Below are 22,875 nucleotides of genomic sequence, written 5' to 3' on the forward strand. Positions count from 1 at the left end.
ACTCGATGAGAATGGATGTTGGATAGACCGATCTGAGAAGCAGAAATGGTTGCTCTCTAATGCATTGGTATATGCAGTAGTCACCATGGCGCATGGTCCGGCCCATATTAGTGCTAAAGGAATTAGCGCAATATTAGACCCGGTATGGAATAACCCCAACATTTCCAAAATAGCAGCCCACATTGTCAAATATTGCCCGTTGTGTTGACGACATAACCCTGGAGGTAGAGAATCTGTTTTGAGTGGCAATTTTGCCCCGCCATCCTTGCCTTTTGAAGTCCTACAGATAGATTACATACAAATGGAACGTGTGAATAATTTGAAGTATGTATTGGTGGTGGTATGTGCTTTCAGTAAATGGGTCGAGGCCTACCCCATCAAAGATGCCACTGCAATTACCACTGCCAAAGTCCTAATAAAGGAATTTTTCCCTAGATTTTGTTTGCCCAGAATTATCTGGTCAGACAACGGGCCCCTTTTTAACGCCCTACTTGTACAAAGTGTTTGTGACGGATTAAAAGTAAGGCAAAAATTTCATGCTGCTAGACACCCACAGTTAGCGGGCCTGGTCGAAAAATATAATGGCATTTTGAAGCTCAAAATGGCCAAAATCTGTGCAGACACTAGATTGAAGTGGCCCGATGCCCTCCCATTAGCTTTGCTATCCCTTAGAACGACTCCTCATTCTAGAACTGGTCTGTCTCCATACGAAGTCATATTTGGCCGTCCTGCAAATGTGTGGGGAGTCCCTAGGCCCAGATCTTTTAGGGATATTGATTACCCGTTGCTGACAGATTACCTTTATGCTTTGACTAAAGATTTGCGTTCTATTCATCAACAGGTATCATACACATTGCAGCCACTACCGGAGGGTCCTGGACATCGATTGGAGCCCGGCCAGTGGATACTGGTGAAGAATTATCAACGGATGTCGAGTTTGGAGCCCAGATGGTCTGACCCCTATCAAATTCTCCTGGTAACGAGGACAGCAGTGAAGGTGCATGGCCGCAAGCACTGGATACGTGCGAGCCACGTCAAGGGCCTCCCGCTGCCCTCTGAACGGCAGAACAAAGACGGAGTGCTGAGTCAGGAAGGAGAACTGATTCGAAGCTTTGTGCCCTTTTCGGAGGCTCAAGAAAAAGGGAAATCAAGTGGAGTGTTGCCTGAAGGGGAAGGTGAGAGAGCTCAGTCAGAAGCAACTGCCAGTCCCGAGGCACCACAAGAGGTGACTGAGTCTGTTACCCATGCCACTGAATTGTTTTCTGACCAGGAGCAACCTGGCCATTGTCGATACGATCTGCGACCCCGAATACAGCGCGGTACCCCACTCTCTAATGGAAGAAATTAGATCAAGACTTTGTGATAAAAAACATCGAGTAGAGTGATTGGGGTACTGAGCGAGACACTGGACTGATCTCGCAGAGAGCTTTGAACATTGTGTAATAGGCTCTGTTCAGAAAGAAAGACTGAGTTAAGGGCCGTGATCGTGCTTTTGGAATCTGAAGAGTTTGCTTTTCCTCGGATGAGAGATAAGGGTCTGCCTGTGAGGCTCTAAAAAACGGACACAGGGAGAAGATACCTTAGTGGGATAAAGAAACCCTCTGGTGGTCCTAATCACTGTAATAATGATGTGTGTGTTTGTATACTTGGAATTTTGACATCCAGTACAGAAATTGTTGAAAACTACTACTGCCCTAGAGGAACACATCTTTTATTCTCTGCCTCCGCATAAGGCTAGGCATAGGGAAACGTATTCGAAGAATGTTTTGTTTGAAATGTTGCACCAAACCCACAGTACCACAAACAAAACGAACTGCTGGGTTTGTGGCTTGTTATCATCAGTTATGCATCAGCATGAGTTATTCATCTCTCTCCCTTTATTGTATTTAGCCAGTTGTGAAGCCTGGTGGCAATTGTTATCGTTGATGTACTCCCACTATGTTGTAAATCCTAAAATATATTCTGAAAGGGATTATGAAGCCATTTTAAAATATACAGAGCGACACCAAGGATTTGATGCTGAAGGAGATGAAGGTCAGGGTTCCTTAGATCCAAACGCCTGTATCAACGTATATACGGACTCCAAAAATGATACTTGGTTGCAAGAAGAAATGCAGGATTTTGAACTTTTCAATTCCACGTTGTATTTTCAGCATTTTCAGGAACGCAACATTACAAATGATAGAGCCCTGCCAATCCCCATTATAAATTCCACCTCTTTGTTTTGTATTAGGGGGGAGGTCACATTAAGGTAGGGAGTAGTACCTGTAATTACACTTATACATTGCAGACCGACAGTACTCCCCCGATGATCACTCCCCCTAATGTATATTTTGTGTGCGGGGAAAATGCTTATACCTGGCTTCCACGAGGATGGGCAGGACGGTGTTATCTGTCCTTCCTTTATCCCCCTGTCTATATTGCCCCTTCTGATTATCATAAAACTCATCAGCTACTGAAGAGAGAGATAGAATCTAAACGGACTATTAGGAGCTATGATACTGATAGTACTGATCAGACAGATACCTCACTACAGCAATTTGAAGACATTTCCAAGGGCCTGGTCCCATTCTGGGGTCCCATTTTTAATAGTCAGAATATAAGGCGCTTGTCTAGAATTGTGGAGAACGTGGTCCAAACCATGACTGAAATTTTGACCAACCTCACTGTAGAGCTTCAGGCTAAAAGGCTTGTTTCTCTTCAAAATCAGATGGTGTTAGACGTTATCCTGGCAGATAGGGGCGGAGCTTGCCGCGTGATCGGCAGCTCTTGTTGCGTTTTCATTCCTGATTCGGCCCCTACCATACATCTCGGCATTAAAAAATTACATCGACTGGCTAGCGAGCTACATGAAGAGAACGGTACTTGGTCCCTCAGTGGGTGGTTCTGGGGCCTCCTAGCTACTTGGGGTTGGAAGATATTCATGATTTTGGCAGGAGCATTTGGAAATATTTTTTCAACTGCTGCTTGTGCCTCCACTGTGGCCCGGCATGCTGTACCTTTTGTGCCACTAAGATAACGTCTGCTCTGACCCTTTCTCGACAAGAAAAGGTAGAGAAACAAATGATTCAAAAAGAAGTAAGACCTCATGCAGATTGATGAAGGGGTGTTTGTAGAGTAGAGTAGTTATATTGGCCATAGTAGGCCAAAAGGGCCGTCTGTTGAGATATAAAATCATATATATTTATGGTTGGCCCACTATGTACCATATAACCGTATATATGTATGAATAAACGCAAAGTATTAGACAATATATGCTGACTTAAGGATAGATTCATGTAGGCCCGTTCAGACCTATTGATATAGTCGGGACACTTTGTTTCGTTTCCCTTCATTCATGTACGGTTTCCAAGAAGTCACATGGTTTAGCTCATGGTACGAAACCATGCTAAATTGCTCAGTCTGCTTCTCTGATCTTTTGTGTATAGCTCAGGGAAACTCAAGGTCACACCTGCCCTTCTTGTGGGATGCGTACATTCTAGCAGAGCCCGTTCCTGTACTCCCCGGGTTTAAAATAGACGAGAGGGCGCCTTACTGACCTGCCCCCGGAATAGCTTCAGCTTAGCTACCAACAATTAGTAGTGCCTTATATGGGTCTTCTTGCTGGCTTACTGACAACTTGTGTTCTTCCTTGAAGGGTGTCAACCTGAATGTGTGAAAACGTATATATGCCTTGTATTACTTGTATTTCGGCAGTCTTCTCTGCGCACCTCCATGGGTCGTGTAGACCGAGGCTCCCCTGTCAGGGCCTGTATTTGATTGAATAAACGATTCGACCTTCTCCATTGCCGACTGCCTTATTATTCCTTTATGATATATATATATGGGCTATTGGTAAGCATAGTCCGGCTTTTGTAAATTTTGGTTCCTTCAGTGGGGGGAGTTTTCATTTCTGAACTCAAGGTGACCTTAGTTCTAGCCTGAGTCATAAGGAAGGGGGATTGAGACAGTGCTTTCTGCATGCTTAAATACACATCGAATAAATCACTGTTGGTGGATTCATAGAGTAACAAATCTAGTCACTCAGCCTGCCTTAAACTCTGCCTTTGTATTACTATTTTTACCCTCTAGGCTCCTCATCTCGTCCTCTATTCTCTTTTATGTTTCTAGAAACTGATGTAACTTGTATCTGATGTAAATTGTATCTGATGTAACTTTGTAACAATGTGGAACCTTATGTAAAGCGCTATATAAAACTCATCAAATAAATAAAAAGAAATAAATAACAATGGTGTCCTGGGTCATGCGTAAACAAGCAGTCTTCACTTTTAAAGCACTACACTTGTGCCTGTGGAGGCATCCACCTTGCGGGAGCGAGCACCGGCCATATGTTTGTAATTAACGTGGCCGCGCCGCTGCTCGCTCCTGCGAAGTGGATGCTGTCACAAGCATGAGTGCAGTGCTTGAAAAGTGAAGACCGATAACTAAAGACCCTCTCCTAGAGCAGCGCATGCGTGCTGCCTAGGCGAGACCTAAAAAGAGAATACTCATCAGAAAGTATGCTTCACCTGACTGGGCTCGCCATGTGCACTATGATAATGCAACATCGTCAAGAGCCAGATCACCTTCTAGCAAAGGAAGGCAGTTTTTGCAGGGCTTTGAATGTAAGTGATGTACCATCATTCCCTATAACAGTAGGGGTTTTGAATTTTTCCTGGTTTAGTGACATAGCAAATGGGCTTAGTAATGGTGAATGAATCGATAGCTTGTGAAGTGGTATGTTTAAGGCAAGACTAACTCCCTGCAATTTTGTTTATTTGTGCAACTGTCTCCTTTCCATGGTTCAAATTTTCTGAAAATTGTGGTTGTAAAGAGAAAAGAGGATCATCTAAGAGGAGTGAGATGAGACAAACGTGGGATGCCAGAGATGAAGTGTATAATCAAAAGATGTTATTTGGAGATAAATCGCAGAAAGTGATGCAGAATGTTTTAGAACTATTAGATTATTTGTGGGGTGTTAGTGATTACAGAATAATCAGAGGGGGGGAGGGGGGGTTTGTAAGAGTTTGTGCCTTTTATATTTTGTGCATTAACAACAACATTCAGCACGTGGACCAACTCTTGAATGTATATGTATACACTGACATGGTGCTACTGCATTGAAACAAATTTGCTATGACTTGTTATAGTGCCTTTTTATGGCTTATGCCACCTAGATTTCGTTATGCCTCATCCCCATCTTGTTCAAAATGGTGTCTCCTCCTGCATGATCCCTGTTTATCTTCAGCAAAACAGTCAAGCAGTCATTTTTATTTATATTGATGATATTCTTGCTGTTCTTGAGCAAAACCTTCTGACAAGATTTCCTAAATAATACCTCGAATTTGGGGATGAGCCAGCAGATATTCCTACTATGGATGATGCCCGATTTCTTTATTGACTTTGCTGCCCATTTGGGACTTTGGAGTTTTTCCGATTTTGCCCTTTAGCCTGTATTGCTCTATTAGCTGAGCGCTTTATGCCATAACTTCATGCATTTATAGTTACAATTTCTGTACCGCACCTTTTGAATTTTTGTAATAAATCTTTGGAATTTCTTTTACTGCTGTAGAACTCAATTAGAGTCTGTCATTACTTAATTGACAATATTTTGACACGTTTTAAGTTGCCTTATCCCAGAAACACATTGCTTATGAAACTGAGGTGTACCACTGTTTCCGATTCATCCACCCATGAGTGTGCTGTGGAGGTAATATTTTCGGGTATACAATTTTAGTTGTTCCTTGTTTCCACACCAACAATTACCAATATTGGGCATTCTAAAATGTTCCTTTGATGTCTACTTCGGTTTTGAGACCTATTGTACACCATTCACCGGATGCCTGATTTAAAATACAGGTTTTCTAAATAGTAAAAACATCCCTACAGATTACTAGGCGCAAACAAAATAAATTACGATTTGTTTTTCTAGATCACTGTTCATAAGAATACAAATACTGGCCTTCCAGTAAACTCTGTACCACCTAGAAAGCGGCACTGCCAAAATTAATATAGAACATCAGAGAACTGCCTCTGAAAGCAATAAACATCTGTCTGATAAAATGTAAGATACCGACAGGCAAGGCCATCTATTATACTCATCTGATGCAGTGCTCACAAGCAGAAGCATATTGGGGGTGGGGGATGGTGGTTCAATAAGGTCGGCTAATGTTGGCATGTTATTGTAGCTTCTCATTCTAAGCTACTTGTATTCACGTTAGATTAGGACTTTATACAATGCCACACAACAACCTTTTTTGCATATTTATCAAATGAGCAACTATTTGTCACCAGAGTTTATCGAGTTTCTACTCGACTGGTCATCATAGTGAGGTTCTATGCCTCATAGTGACCAACACCCACCTTTACTCTGGTGAAAAGCCAGCCCCAGAGGTTTCCTGATAAATATTGTTCTGGAAATCAAATCGCTAATAACTGCTGAAGATATAAGTATTTACTGTGGATACTTCAGGCCTTGAAAAACATCCCCATCCACCAGACAGAGCTTCCCAGAGAATGTTTTTAAATTCTTAATACTAAACTTCTAAACACTATTGCAAAATAATACACCACTCTCGAAACAGATGAAAGAAGAGATAATATTAAGAAACAAAACTAGTTGGGGCAGGTACAAATCTCTTCTAGAACATGTTTCAGCACCACAGCAAAGCAGCACCACATTCACAAGTTAATATAAATGACCAAGTCAATTACCTTTGATACGCTCTTTCCGGTGGATACTCCAACTGCAAATTCCTCACCTTGTGAATATTTCCCTGTTATCAGACTGGTCCCTTAAACTTCAAAGCAGTACTCCTGCATGCCAGTAGGAGGCACTGAGTGTCTCAACACCAAAATCGTTCCAATATGACGAGTGGAGTTGCATTTAAGCACCGCCCATGCATGCTGATGCCAGTTGCTATTCTGGGCCGTCTCTGCCCTCGGAGACAGAGTCCCTCAGCAAATTGGAATGATCAGTGTGTAGGTCTCTAGACTGGAACATTTTTAGATGGAAAATAGTCCAGTTCACAGGACAGGGAGGTGGGAGGGGCGGTGAGGAATCTGCAGTGAGATAGAATATCGACCAGAAATAGCCTTATTGAAGGCAAGTAAATTGTGATAGATACTTCTGACCACAGATTCCTCGCCCTGTAAATATATACCAGAGCAGTACCTCGCCAGATGAAGGGTCTGGGAACTAGCTCATACCAAAATGCCCTGCTGGACCAAGCTGGCAAAATGCTCATCTTGACAACCCAGACTATTGAGTCAGTAGTGCTTAGAGAACATGTACTCCAATACCCACATAACAACCTAGCATCTCCAGAACTGGCCCTTCGGGTGCCCAAGCAGTAGTAGCAGCTTTGGCTCTGATTGGGTGAGCCCACAGGCTTTCTGGATGCAGCTTCTTGGCCAATGTGTATCAGATCTTGATGCAAAGCACAATCTATTGAGAGATGGTCTGATTCTCCACTGCATGGCCCTTCTCTGCATCAGCAAACACCACAACGAGCTGGTAGTCCACCCAATGTGCTTTAGTGGATCAATGTAAAATCCGAGTGCTCTCTTGGAGTCCACACGATTCTCTTCCTTTTTTGAGGGGTGAGGTGGTGCAAAGAAAGCCAGAAGGGTGATAGCCTGTCTGATATGAAATGGTGTTACCACTTTGGTAGAAAAGAAGCTCCAGTTTATTTGGGAAGAATATGGTATTAAGTGGTTGAACAGAAAGAGTTTGAAGCTCGCAAACAGGTTGCACTGATATTATGGCAATGAAAAGACTGTTTTGAGGGTCCGAAGACGAAATGCAACAGCTCAAATGGAGTACACATTATACACATTAAAAAGGAAAAAAACTAATTTAAATACCATTGTGGCATCACAAAGAGCTTTGGTATAAACAAATGTAGCAAATCTTTACAAAATCTCATCACAACGGGTGATGTAAACATTGAAGAGTGATCTGGCAACTGCAAAAAATCCAACAGATGACAAATAGCCTTTAACATTACCCAAAGGAAGTCTTTGCTGGGCCAGGGACAAAAGAAACAACAAAACGTCAGACAGCTTGGCCTGCAATGGGTCAATCTGATGTGTGCCGCACCAAACTATAAATCTGTCCCATTACTGGCATACACAGATTTCGTAGAGGGACACCTCACCAATAAGATGTAATCTCAAAGCATGGAGATGACAGGGCAGGCCTATGGTAGCACCTTGCCCTGCTGCTGTGGCAGTAGTTTGAAGCAAGTACACACTCATTGCCCAATCTGGTGCCACTAGAATGACATAGGCCAGGTCATTTCTAATCTTCTTCAGAACTTAGGGAAGTAAACGCAGTGGCAGGAAGGAATCAAAAGTCGCAAGCCCCCTTTAGGCAGACTGTGCCACTGATAGAGAGCCTCCTTAGAAACCTCAATGCGCAAAAGTGCTGACACTGAGTAATCAGTGGTGATAAAAAGATGAAGCCAGAGTTCTTCCCACTGATGGAAGACGCACTGCACCACCTCAGGGTGCAACTGCCATTTGTAGTCTGAAAGGTATCAGTAGCGGAGTACCTCCACCCAGGCGTTTAAGAGACGCCACTAGGGGGGTCACTACCAGAGAAATTCCCTGATGGTCCACTAACTTCCAGAGGCGTAGAGCCTCCTTGCAAAAAACACATACCCCATCCTGCCCTGCTAATCCGCGAGTACTTGCACCAGCCTTCCTCTGATGGTGGCCGTGAATACCAAGGGAATCACCCTCAACTCCAAAGAAAACTGATGTGGAGTTGAGCTACCACTGCAGACAAGAGGCTTCCCAAACCCAAATGTGATGCTTCGTGACCGCTATCAAATCTGGGTGGGTAAGGAGAGGGATCTGCCACTGACCCAATCCCAGTCCAGCAGCCACCATTTCAAGTCTTTTGCAGTCTCCTCTGAATTCCGGATACAATCCTACAGATTCCCCTAGAGCTGTGCATACTGGAACTGGCATGTTACACCAGCCGGGTGGAGGTTGTCAGCAATCCAAGCAGCTTTAGAGCCATCTGAACAGAGATCGAAGACAGAGGTTGAAACATCAGGATCGTAGCCTGAACGTCATGGAATCTGCTATGGGGAAAAAGCCACAAAACCGTACTATATCCAAATTAGCTCAGATGAAAGACCGCATCTGTGAAGAAGTTAGGATTGACTTGGTCAGGCGATGCTGAACTCCAAAGATTTTAGGTGCTTCTCCATCTGTAAGTGGCGATGACTGCCTAAAACGAGCCTCCAAATGTGTGCTGCAAACATCAAAATCACCTTTGTGAAAACCTGAGCGGCACAGGTAGGGCTGAAAGGGAACACCACAAATTGAAAATGCTCCTATCTCACTGTGAACCGCAAGTAGTGCCTGTGCACCTTCAGAATGGAGATATGGAAACAAATATCCTGCAAGTCTAACACCACCCATTCATTCTCTGGGGTCCAGAGCAGACAGGACCTAGCATCTTAAATTTGTCTTTCAGCTTGACCTAAGCAAGCGGCCATGTCCAAGCCAACAAATGTTGTTACCATCATGGTTAGCATGGGTTCGAAATACCCCGAGGTAATCTGAACTGTGATTAAAACTGCAGCCTCTATGTTCCTCAGAGTATGAGAGTATCGGCCTAGAAGACAGCTGGTGTTTACCGATCGCAGAGTAAGCTTGTGGAGGAAAACATGCACTTGACAAATGTTTCTATTTGCTTAAACTCACAATCAGGTGGGTAAGGCATTTGTATATACACCTTACTGTTTGATGTCTGCACCACCAAGCTCTTGGTGTGGGATGTAGTGTAAAAAAGTCGGGGTTACCATGTGCTGGTTGTTGGTGACAAGTTTCTTGTCCGTTGACTGGTAGTCCTGAACATGGTTTTGCCCAAAAGGGTATCTGTGAGAGCCTTTTTAAATGATAATAGAGGTTCTGTAGATGCTTGATGAGCTTAGAGTACCCCTCCTTGGTGCAGGGCTGGGAGGAGTAACAAGGCCAGTATCTGGAGAAGTATCCATGCCACTGGCATCTTGTAGATCCTCATATCAGATTTACTGACCACACTGGGGAACCAAATCACCCCCTTTTTCAAAATTATAATTGTCCAATCGGTGCCGAAAAGACTGTGCAAAGTCTGGGCCCAGCCACTCGATAAAGGCAAGGTATCAGAATCAAAAAGGTTGCTGGCTGGCTGTGATCTTGTGGGATCAGGAGGCAGACTCTGTCAAGGTTGGGCCGATTCTGCTCGAAGTCAGAATGCACAATAGGTAGCGAATCCTCCTCGGACAACTGCACTGCTGTGAATGAGATGAGAACCAGCACGGTGGGGGTGCTTGAACTGAACCCAAAGCGTGTTTGAGGGGTGCAGACTCGCTGAAGGTAGACCCGCTAATGGAAATGCAATTAGATGGCCCTGCGGATCCTTGGGGCCCAAAGGCGCACCAAGAGAGAACTGGTAAAGAGGCATATATATGCGCAGCATTGAAGTATACAGAAAAAGTGATGGACGAAATGCTTGAATTATCTCAGCCACTGGTAATTACCTGCCCACATCACAGTCAATCATTATTTTGCACACTCTACAACCTCAGTTTGGCCCATGCCATATGCTAACCAGTCTTAACTGTGCTCTAACAAAAACAGTCCAGCCTGATTTGCCAGGTCAGATCTTCCCTGAATTGGAACACAAGCACCCCAAGACAGGATTTGTCCTCATTGGAGGTTGTCATTTGGGTTCAGCGTGCTTCCAGTGGCACAGTGAGCATAGGACCCAAGCATGGGCCGATAAGTTGTACTGAAGTATTCAACGAAAAGGGTAGCTTGAAGAAATCTCAGCCACTGATAATTACATCATGCAGCATCCCAGTCCAGCGATATTTTGCACACCATACCACCTCTATTTGGAGCCACAGCATGGCTTCCCGGAAGCCCTTTAATTGCTTTCTCAATGCTGATGGACTCGAAAATTCCTGGTGATTGGGACTAGGCTCTGCAGCAGCTCAGATGGAGATTCAGATGCGAGACCTGGTGCCACACTGACTCCCTCATGCTCTCTCTGTAGTTCGAGGGTGACTGAAAAAAAGACTGTTTTTATGCTTATACTTGGACTTACCAGAAGACTTTGACTGCAATGACGGGATCTTCCTATCTACATCCACGGCTCCACATGGTATGGTTCGTGCCGGAAGAAACATGCACCGTGCATATATAGGCGGTACCCCAGCGCGTGGACCTCGACTCTTTACTGTTTTTCCACAGCAGAAGTATGGAGCCAAGCGCAGGATAAATGACTAGTGTGCAAAAAGTGAGATCCTAAAGAATCTCTTTATATGAGAAGACAGTTTGCAGAACTGGGATGATTGGAGGGTAGGTAAGTAATCTGCAGCTACATAGGCTCTCTACCAGATAAGGCGTACCGAAGGTAAGTAACTTGTTCATCTGATAGAGCGGTTTACCTGCAGATTCCTTACCTTAGAATAGAAAACAAAGCAATATCTTCGAGGAGGTGGGCCTGCGGAATGTTTTAAATTAACCTGAAGGACTGAACGGGCAAAATGCCCATTTCGCCAGACTGGACTGTCAAGGCACTAGTGTTTGGCAAACATTTACCTGAGAGATGTCCAGGTCTGGGACTCATCTAGTCAATGTTGTGGTTGCCGCTGCAGCTCTGGAGTAGTGACTTCTTAAGCCCTCAGGGGGATGTTTCTTGCTCACTGCATAGCAGATCTTAATGCAGAAGATGATCCATCAACAGATCGTTCTCTTCTGAATTGCATTCCCTTTCCTGCAAATCCAACAAAGAGTTGCTCCACCATCTGGAATTCTTTGGTAAAATCAATACAGCATGATAAAGTCTTTTTGGACCCTAGTAATCAAGTCTTTCCTCTTCTTTAGAAGGATGAGGAGAGGGGAAAAAAGGTAGGCAGGGTGATTTTCTGCCTGACTTGAAAAGGTGTGACCACCTTTGGTAAAAAAAGATGCTAGAGTTATAAGAACAGGCTTGTCTGGGAAGAATGAATGGTTGGGAGAATTACCTGAAAGTGCATGCAATTCGCTAACCCTCCTATCAGATGTTATTGGCATGAGGAAGACAGTTTTGAAAGTTGGGCGCCATCAAGGGCAGTGGTACAACAGCTCAAAAGGAGAAAACATGGGGAGGTGAGATCTAAATTCAAGCCCCATTGGGGCATAATGAAAGGTGTGGGAAGAAACATATGCTGCAAACCTTTACGCTGTCTAATCATAAAAGGTGATAAACAGGAACAGTTGATCTGGCAACAGCAGAAAGGTGGAAATGTCAGCCAGATATTCTTTAACTGTGCTCACAGCAAAGCCCTGTAAGGCCAGGGATTGCACGAATAGAACTTCAGACAAGGGTGCAGAAAGACGATCAACCGATTTAGAAGTACATCAAGCCACAAACTTGTCTCATGGGCAGGCGTAATAGTTTTAGTAGATGAACGCCTGGATGCCAGATTTAGATTACATACTTCAAGAGGGAGATAAAACATTCTAAAATATTCCAGATCAATCTCCATGCATGAAAATGGAGTGTGCAGGTTTGGGTGCAGTACCCTACCATGTTTCTGTCCAAATGGACAGCCTTACAAGAGGACATATGCTCAAGCTCTGGGATAACATCCTTTCCGTGCCCAGCCTGGTGCAACCAAGATAACTTGGGCCCAGTCATTCTTGAGAACTCTGGACAGGAGTGCTATTGGCAGAAAGGCATATAGGTGTCCAAGTGAGAGCCACCATGGAAATTCCAGTGTGTAGAAGTTCTAACAAAGCGCGTTCTTGGAGGTGGGAAACAGCTCTAACCAAGGATCTCCCCAATCTTGGAAGAGACTTTGCACCACCTCTGGATGGAGACACCATTCATGATGCGCAAAGCATCTACCACAGAGTTTGTCCACTCTGGCGTTCAGAGAGCTTGCCAGACGGTGAACCACCAGGAATAGGTCCTGACGTTGCAGCCATGTCTGGAGATGCAGGGCCTCTTGACATAGGATCCACAACCCCACCCCAGCCTGCTTGTTGCAAACACACATGGTGGTTGTGCTGTCCGTTAACACTGTGAGCTTTGGGTGGGGAAGAAACAGAGGTGTGCTGTTGACCCAATCGCGGTCTGTAAGTCACCACTGCATATCCTTTGTAGTCAGATATCTGGACAAGGTTGAAGAGATTTTCCTGATACTGTGCCCACTAAGTCTACAGGTCCCACCGCAGCGCATGCATATGTCAACGGGCATGTTTTACCAAGAAGGATGCAGGAGGCAATGAGGCCCAGCAGCCTCAGAGTAGGTCTTGCCAAAATCCAGGATAGAAGCCTGAAACATCCGAATCATAGCCTGAATATCCTGGACTCACTTTTCCTGAGGATTAGCCTGAAAGGGCACTGTATCAAGAACGGCTGCTATGATAAGGAGCATCTGAGAGGGAGTCATGTGTGACTTTGGCACACTGATAGTTAACCCCAGCAAGTGCAGGAGGTCTGCCGTAGTCTGTAGGTGGGAGACAATTGTCTGGGTCGAGCTCGCCTTAAACAGCCAATCGTTGAGGTATGGGAAAACAGGAACCCCTGACTTCCTCAGATGTGCTGCAACCACTGCCATCACTTTGGTTAACACCGAGGGGCACTAGTGAGACTACAGGGGAGCAGAACAAACTAATAATGCTCCAGACTCACTGTGAACTGGAGAAAGTGTCTGTGGGTAGCCAAGACGGGACTGTGGAAATAGGCGTCCTGCAAGTCCAATGCTGCAATCCAGGCTCCAGGGTCGAGGGCAGATAAGACCTGAGCCAGGGTGAGCACCTTGAATTTAAAAAATTTTTAAGAAGCAATTGATAGGGCACAGAGCTAAGATAGGACGGAGGCCTCCATCCTTCTTTGGCACCAGAAAGTAGTGGGAATAGCAACCACAACCTACTTCGGATTCTGGCACCTTCTCAATGGCTCCTTTGGACAGAAGGACCAGTATGTACTGCCATAAAAAAGCAAGGTGGTCCACTGTTAGCTTACCTGGGGACAGAGGAAGTAGAGGAGGGGTTTATTGAAAGAGGAGGGCATAATCCTGTTGCACAATCTGGAGCACTCATTTGTCTGTTGTGATCTCCCGCCATTGTTGCAGAGGGTGTCGGATTCTGCCACCAACTGGATGCCCATGCTGGGATAAGGGCATCAGGGATGAAGGTGGGAGACAATTGGGAGGACCTCTAGCTTTGGGCCCCATGAGTTTTGAAGAAGGCGCGTCCGTAGCCATGAATGGACTGAGCCTGCTGGCTCTGGTAGCTAGGGGGACAGGAACACAGCTGATAGCCTTACCGTAGCCACTGGAGGAGCGCAAGGTAGAATGTGGCAGTCATGGTGTCACAGAGAGCTTCATGACCTAGCAAAGTTCTTGCTAGGTCTTGTTCTTGAATCTCTCCAAGACTGAATATACCTTTTCTATAAAGAGATGTGTCCCATCAAATGCATGCTGATGAACAAAGGTTAGACAGTCCCCGAAAAGTGTTCCTCAACCAGGTGTGATGGCATAGCACAACTCAAGAAGCAATAGCTCTGTCCATTGAGTTGGTCATACCCAACACTCATCCGATTGTGAACTTTGCTACATCTCGCTCCTCAGCAATAGCTTGGGAAAGTATGATCCGGGTCCCATCCGAAACCATAGGAAGCACTTGTGCAACCATATCCTACACAGAATAGGATTAACGGCCCGATAAGCACGCTAGGTTCACAGACCGCAGTGCCAAGCTGGCAGAAGGAAACCCCCTCTTATCAAAGCTATCCAGCCTTTTGGATTCCCTACTCAGTGGTGTGATAGGGAACGCACCAAGGTTGATCTGGGAAGTAGAGGCCTGAACCACCAGGCTCTTAGAGGCGGTGAGGTGGCAGAGGAAAGCTGGATCCATGGCAGTGGGACAATGGTGGCAAGCAGTGGTCCTGTGCACAGTAGTGCGTGTGCGGGGCTTGACCCAAGCCCTAAGTAGGACATCAGTGAGGGCTTTATTGAAATGTAGTAAGTGTTCTGATGGAGATTTCCCCAGTTGAAGCACCTCAGTCTAGAAACTGGTCTTGACTTGAACCATGGGCAGCTCTAGCTCCAGGACCACCATTGCCAAAGAGGCCCGTTCCCCATAGCCACTGTGGGAGGAGAGATGAGGCCAGTATCTGGTGAGGTACCTAGAGCAGTGGCATCAGCCAGGTCCTCATTGCAGTTGTCATCGTCATGGACTAGGCTAAGGGGTCAGTGTATGTACAGGGATCTCAGATCCCCTCGATAAGTGTTACTCAGTGGGCCCTTGAGTGAAATAAGGTTTCATCTCCAATCCAAGCTGTGTAGGTCTGGACGGCACCGGAACCAATGTTATGCAAATCCGGTCTAGATCCGTATCAGAGTCGAGAATAAAGATGGTGTCACTGGAATGTGGTCCCCAGAGGAGGTCACAAAGCCATGGCAGATTCAGATAAAAAAACGGATCCTAGAGGGTCGACTGGTGCGGAGGACTGACCCGCTGATGGAGCTTCAGTGGAAGACCCTTCTGAACCCATAGGAACCAAAGATGCTCCAAAGGGGTTCGACCACCCAAAAATTCAGGGAAGCGCATAGAGGACTCAGCTGCACAGGCAACACGTAAGAGCGAGGTTGCGATTTGTGGCATTGTTCCCTCATGGCGTCCAAAGAATCGGAGTAACACACTGAAGTCAAAAAGCACTTCGACTTCTTCTTGCGTGGCTTACCTGAAGGTGTTCGACAGTGCGACGAGAAATGACGCGAGCGATCCCAGGATCAGTCCCAAGACCTCCCATGCTAACGTGACCTGGACTGGCATGGATTCACATGGAGAGTGGCTAAGAGCTTCATGGCCCACTCATGGATGGCCTTGAGGTTCACTGTCCAGTACTTTGCACATGACACAGTGGTGATCCCTCTCCAGATACCACAGATACACCAAGTGAGGGTCTGTCACTGACATCTGTCAATGACACACTCCACAATCTTGAATCCGGTGGGTTTCTTTGGGAACATCTAAAAAAAATGGTAAAAGGCACACTAGATGTTGACAAAACGTTGAAAGAAGTTAATCCAAAAGTGATTTAGGTGAGTTCGATCTGGATCCAAGAATTTACATCAGCACGCAGATGTGGCACCTATATAGGCACTGCACACATCACATCCAGTGTGGAGGACACTAACGACCACATGCTGAGCAGAACCTACAGGCGTGCAAGGGGATTACTAAAAAAGTTCCAGATCGAGTCTGACGCCTGGGGAGTATTCGAAGATAAAGAATTTGATTTAATATTAACTCCACATCTTCTTACCTTGATTACATGTTGGTAGTTTATACTGTGGTGGTGATGTAAGTGCAGATAGATACAAAAAACGCAATACTTTATTGGAAAACCGCCTGCCCTCAATAAAGAAATCAAGAAAGAAAAGGGAACTCATGGAAAGGAGCCAAACCTCTGTGGTGAACACCTCTTAATTCAACCTATGTGTAGCTTCACTTCAACCCAATCAAGTGGCATGGATGTATACACAGCATTACAAAGTGAAACTGCAAAGCTTGCTACTATCAAGTAAAATGACAAACAATCAATAGTGTTATTATTCACAACGCTTTAAAAAACATTTGTTAAAACACATTTTCAAAACAAACTAAAACATCACAGACTTAAAAAAAAGCAAAAAAATAGTAGTAATCTTGTGAACTCAAGTTTACACATTAATACTGCTGGCCATGCAGGTGGGGATCGTGTGAAATACCCAACATGGGTTAACTAAAACAATGTGGGAACTGAGAAAGAAAATGTACATCCCTCTCTTCCCCAATATCCGTTCCCAAAACACAATGCAGCACAAGCTTAAATTGTCAATTTGTGAACATAACCAAGCCAGAAAGAAATGATAATCCCATGGGAAGAGAGGTACCCAAAAATCCCAACAGATAGTCACACCCCTATGGAAATTACAGTGTCCCCTAATATAAGGTTCATTCCTGTAAGTGCATGTTCTCTTAGGGCATTGGCAGGCGGCCCTTTCGGACTGAACAAGCCACAATAACATTGGTTTGTATCCACCTTGCTACTCCTTGCCATGGGCTCAAACATCCAGAGTAAGTGACTATAATACACAATTGAAATGAAAAGCCTGGGGGAAGGCAACCCTACAGGTAAGAGACTCTTGCCTCCAGTTCACATGAAGAAATGTGTTAAAGAAAAAGACCTCCCATGTTACCCACATCGGCTGGTGTTTACTTTGCAGCATACACGACCATGGATAGCACAAGCTTCTCTTCCTGTCGTCTTTAAAGAAGTATACAGCCCACACATTGGCATTTAGAAATCAATATAGATTCCTATGCATTACCACCACCTAGCAGGACAGTAATTTCTCAGCTTTAGACATGGGAGGGGGCAAGTATCACTCATGGATGGAACTTCTAAGACCCACACATCCACTTCTTGTGCTGTAAAAAGTCAGGAGTGAGAATTGCAACACAGCCCTTCCTATTTATATAATTGTTGTCACTCATTTTGGCAAAAATGAACAAGAGTAGAAAATAACTTTCACACTATCTTAAGGTACTTCCACTCACTCTTACAGGCCTGCATGGGGAAAAGGGAATGCAGGCTTGAAAAAATATACTGAAAAGAACACCATTAACTTTCTATCACAGGGAAGGTTATTACATGGATGGCGAAACTGTGCTTTTTAAGATCCAATCCAACGCGTCTGAGCTTCTGCACACATAGGATCCTTGGTCCAGTTTTAGAAGTAAAGAAAGGGGAGGGGGCATATTTCACACGAGTACCCAGAGAAAAAATACATAGCATCCCTTCTTAAAGGGATATTAGCATTAGGGTGTTGAAGAAGTAGAACATCTCTTGTAAATGGTGCAGGTGACAGGACAGCCACATGGAAGGCACCATCCACTGTGTTAAAAAAAATTACAACGCAAGCTGCACGAAGGAAGGATCAAACCCTCCTGTTTCATGAGGTAGTGCGTTGCATGTGGCTTTTTAGCAACAACTAGTAGAGGGATGCCAACTTGGATCCTAAGCAATGAGTTTGGTTCAAGGTGGCCTGCATAGCTTTTAGTGCACCAAAAGGACATCTCAATGTTCAAACCATGGAGATTCACACTTGTAAAACAATTATTCTCCTGCATTCTTCTATTCCCCTCATCATAAAACACCCAAATCCCAATGCAAAACAGAGCCAAATGCTGTGGTACTGCTTTCAGTGCAGATGTTAACGTAGCTGCAGTTGGTCAGTTGAATGCCCAGGACTCTGTCATGTCAATGTTTGATCATCTGTCTTTTGATCTATCACGGTCATGCCTGTTCACAGGAATGATGCTCTCCGGTGGTCTGCTGGATGATAATGTCAATCTGTGCAAGTTTCTAGCACTCAAACAGCGCTGCTGGTAATGTATAGAACATTTCTAATGTACAAAGTTTGCATTCAGGCACCTCCTAGCCTTTGTGGTGTAACAACTGTCAACGCAACCCATTCTTGCCGTGAGGATTCAGTTAGGTATTCTTTTTTCGAATGAGAACTTAAAAATAAGGAAGCCTCTCCTGTGTAAATGGACATTTAAAAACTAGCATGTACAATACAATCTGTTCCCTAGCACAGCTTTCTACCCAGACACACTAAGACATCATTAGGTGGTCGGGTAAAGTCTTCTTACACTTCAATATTAAGGCAGTGGATTACCACAAGACGGCACAGTCATCATCGAAGTAAGCAAAGTCTATGGCAGATCAACTTCAAGAGATTTTCATTTTCTGAGTCTTGAAAAAAGATTTCTGAGGAGTGTGGGACAAGAGGAGCGGTCAAAGGGTGGCACGCACAAATAGTGGTGATTCCCTCTCGTCCAAGCTTGATCCCTTGGGGGGAAAGGTAGTGCTTTGTTAAGTCTGTTATTGTTCATAAATCTGTTGGTTTCGCAGCACATTAAAGTTCCAACTTGCTAGATTTCATCATAGCATGTTAAAGCCATGTGCAGACCTTTTCATGTCGATTTCTCCAATGACGTGGAGGTCTGTTCTATCAAAAGAAATGCTGCTTTTTTTACGGGCTCTGAACTTGCTTCCTCTTAGTATTTGTTACTCAAACGTCATTAAGTTGGCAGGTGCCTGAAAGAGAAGAATCTCCAGTTAGATAAAAAAATTATAGAAGGCCCACAAAATCACAATTAAAGGCATACAAGCTACATTTAGGCCAACACTCTCTTAACAAGGGAGTAGTTTTTGTTGTCTCTATGGATACACTTGCAGCTTTTGTGAGAAGTTATTTACCTTCCTTAACACTCTTTCACAAGCATATTTTATTTAAACTCAGATTGCTCACCTTGCGAATATCCCCAGACACCAGACATCTGGAAAATTCCTGTGTGCCAGTAGGTGGCAAGGTATAAATCGATGTGGACTTCGTTCCACTCCAGAAATAAAGAGCAGATCTGCCTTTAGGTGCTACCCATGCACGCTGATGTCCGTTATAACTCATAATCCTGTCTGCTCCCTCAGGCGTGGAGCCCATCAGTCAACTGGAGAAACCAGTGTGCAGATTCCTAAATTAGGACCTTTCTAGATGGAAAAAAGGTAATCCCACCAAACGGCAGGTGGCAGTGCAGTGAGGAATCTGATGATAGTGCATCCACCAGAAAGAAGGTAAGTAACTTGTTCATCTGATTTATACTTCTAACCACAGATTCCTCATCTTCAGATAGATAGCAAAGTAGTACCTCTCAAGATGGTGGAGCTGTGGAATGGCTCAGAACAAAATGTCCTGCAGGACAGAATGGGCAAAATGTCCATGCTGAAGGACCTAAAAATCAAGGCAATACTGAATTTGTGCACTGATGCCCGCATAGCAGAGTGATATTCAGGAGAGGCACGCTGCATGCCAAGGTGGTGGTAGTAGCCTTAGCCCTAGTGGAATAAGCCCTCAGGCCTTCTGGAAACTGCTTCTTAGCCAATGCATAGCAGATCTCCATACTGAGAACTATCTATTTTGAGATGGTCCATTTCTTCACGGCTTTGCCCTTATTTGTAACAGCGAGACCCACAAAGAGCTGATCGCCCACCTAATGTTCTTTGGTACGATCAATGTTAAACCTCAGCGCTCTCTTGAGTTCCAAGAAGTGGAGTCTCTTGCTCTTTCAAGGGATGAAGCAGCGCGAAGAAGGTCGGAAGAGTGATAGGTTGTCAGACGTGAAAAAGAGTCACCACCTTTGGTAGGAACGCTGCTTGTGTCTTTAACACCTGCATGTCCAGAAAAAGAAGATGGAATAATGTGGCTGGAGCTAGAGGACATGAAGCAGACTCACATGGCATGCTGATGTTATCACAACCAGCAGGACCATTTTCAAGGTGAGGCGATGCAATGGACAACTGTACATTGGTATAAAAGTGGTATACAAAACAAAAGTGAGGACCAAATTTAAGTCTCACTATGTCATAGGAAAGGGCTATGACAAACATATATTGCACAACTAATAGGAGGTGCATCTCGGCAGCTGTTTTAGACAAGGACAGCTGGTCCAGTAAACAATAAAAATGCGATGAGTAACTTTTAGCAGCACCCACAGCTTGACCATGCTGGTCCAAAGACAAAACAAACGCCAATAGATCCAACAGCCTGGAGTGTAATGGGATCTGGCAAGAACTGAACTAAGTCACAATCGTTTGGTAGCTCCCGGCATACACAGATTTCATGGAAGAGAGCCTGGCTGATAGGGTTACAACTTCAGGAGGGAGGTCAAAGGAGATAAAGTGTTGCCCCTCAATATCCACAAATGGAGGTGCAGGTTGAGCAGGCTTGGGTGCAAGACCCTGTCCTGCTGCTGTGTCAGAAGTTCCTCCCGAAGTGGCAGCTTAATCTGAGGTCAAATGCTCATGGCCAGAGATGATATTCAAAACTCAGTAAAGGAGTGGCAGGAATGTATACAGGAGTCCCTTGCACCACTGTAAGTGGAATGAGCCTCAGAGAAAGATCATCCTTGGTAACTCCAATACGCAAGCGTCAACACTACATCTTGACGCAGCGAAGAGATTGAGCTAGGGCGCTTCCCATTGCTGGAAGAAGCCCTGTGCCATCTCTGGATGTAGCTGCTATTCGTTCGTGATCTGCCAAGTGTCGTCCACTGAATTCATCTGAGCTGTCGTTTAAAGATCCCGCTAGGTGCCCCACTACAAGCGAGATACCCTGTCGACTCAGCCAGTTCCAGAGCCGCCTGGCTCTGGATCCCACTTTTTCCTGGTTGTTGCAGGACCACATGAAAGCAGTCCTGCTCGTGAGCACCTGGATCTGGCTCCTTTTGAGGAGCGGTAGGAAGGACTTCAACGGCGAGGAAATGGACAACTTCAACACACTGATGTGAGGCAAGTCTCCGCCGTAGACTAGAGAGTAATTTCAGCTCCACTTCTCTCAGAAGAGCTCTCTAGCCCAACAGCGACATGTCTGCAGGGCTGGACTGGCCGTAGCGGGCATCGGGCGTTTCCCTGGTGGGCTACCATGGTGATGGCTGATTTTGACCCCTAGGGGCCGTTTTTATTACCAGGGCCGGTTTGGTTTTGCAGCATTGCTGTAATATCAGCAGCCTGTAACAAAAACAACTGAAGTGTTTTCCACGACCCCCTCCCTCCAACACCCACCTCCTCCCATCCCCTGCAGCTGTCCCCCGACTCAATTGCCAGGGCTGGTTTGCGTTTCAAGTCCAGCCCTGCATGTCTGTCACCACCATCATGCCCTGGGTGTGGCAGATAGAGGGGTCTGCCGCTGGTTCAACTGTAATTGAACAGCCACCACTGCAGATCTTTTACAGTCTTCTTCAACATTAGGATAGAACCGGATGGTTCCTTTGGTGCTGGAACCACTGAGACTTCAGATTCCACTGCAAAGTTTGTATGTGCCATGTGGCATTGTCAGTAAAAAAGGATGCAGGAGGCTGGTAGGCCGTAGAGCCATCCTCACAAAGACCCAGGACAGAGGTGAAACATCGAAATCATGGCAAGCATGTTTTTGACTTGTTGGTCCTGAAGAAAGGTTTAAATTGCACCATATCCAGAATGGGTCCAATGAAGGGGAAACTCTGCAAAGGGATCAGGTTTGACATCAGGAAGTTGATTAGAGTACCAATGATGTCAAGAGGTCTGTTGCCGTGTGGAGGTGCCCGTGGCTGACTGTTAACAGCCAGTTGTCGAGGTAGGGTAACAATGCTACCACTGACCGGCACAGATGGGCAAGGACCACCGCCAGTTTTGAATGAACAACATAACGGTTTGGACATTCTGGGCCGATGAAGGAGAATGGGAGAGGTTAAAGATTAGCTGGAGGTCGTCGGCGTAATTAAACACCGTGACCTCGAGCTGCTGCAACATAAAAATGAGGGGGTAGATGTATAAATTAAATAAAAGAGGGGAAAGTGAAGAGCCCTGGGGAACACCACACACTACCTTGCGGGAGGCGGCAGTGAAACCAGCAAGATGGACCGCCTGAGCCCTCTCGCTCAGGAAAGACTCGAGCCATGAGAAGGCTAGGCCCTCTATGCCCGCCGCCCTGACACGGGTGAGAAGGATGGAGTGGTCCACCGTGTCAAAAGCGGCGGACAGATCTAAAAGGATGAGGGCTTGCGGGAGGTTGGTGTCGATGCCTTCACGTAGGCCGTCCATCACCGAGATCACCACCTTCTCCGTGGAGGGGCCGAAAGCCCGCCTGGCAAGGGGAGAGGCAGTGATTGATCTCCACGTGGGTGCTTAGGGTGCTGGTAACATGGGTTTCTAAAACCTTACCCAGATACGGCAGGAGAGAGGTGGGGCGATAGTTGGAAGGGGATGATGGGTCGGCGCCAGCCTTTTTTAAGATAGGGATGACGACCGCAGAT

At 45.4% G+C, this 22,875-nt stretch overlaps 1 protein-coding gene across 9 annotated transcripts in view; it reads right to left on the reverse strand.

Annotated features, from left to right (window-relative positions):
• Positions 1–16,586: 16,586 nt before the first annotated feature.
• The window catches only part of RALGPS2 (Ral GEF with PH domain and SH3 binding motif 2), a 1,046,762-nt gene continuing 1,040,473 nt past the window's right edge, over positions 16,587–22,875 (reverse strand). For all 9 annotated transcript variants that reach the window (XM_086956407.1, XM_086956399.1, XM_086956386.1 and 6 more), the window contains one exon: positions 16,587–19,126. In XM_086956407.1, coding sequence (XP_086812533.1) covers positions 19,097–19,126 — 30 coding nt within the window. In that variant the 3' untranslated portion in view covers positions 16,587–19,096. The remainder of the gene's footprint in view (positions 19,127–22,875) is intronic.

This window comes from Lissotriton vulgaris, chromosome 1_1 (assembly GCF_964263255.1).
Source record: "Lissotriton vulgaris chromosome 1_1, aLisVul1.2, whole genome shotgun sequence".
NCBI classification, from domain to species: Eukaryota; Metazoa; Chordata; class Amphibia; order Caudata; family Salamandridae; genus Lissotriton; species Lissotriton vulgaris.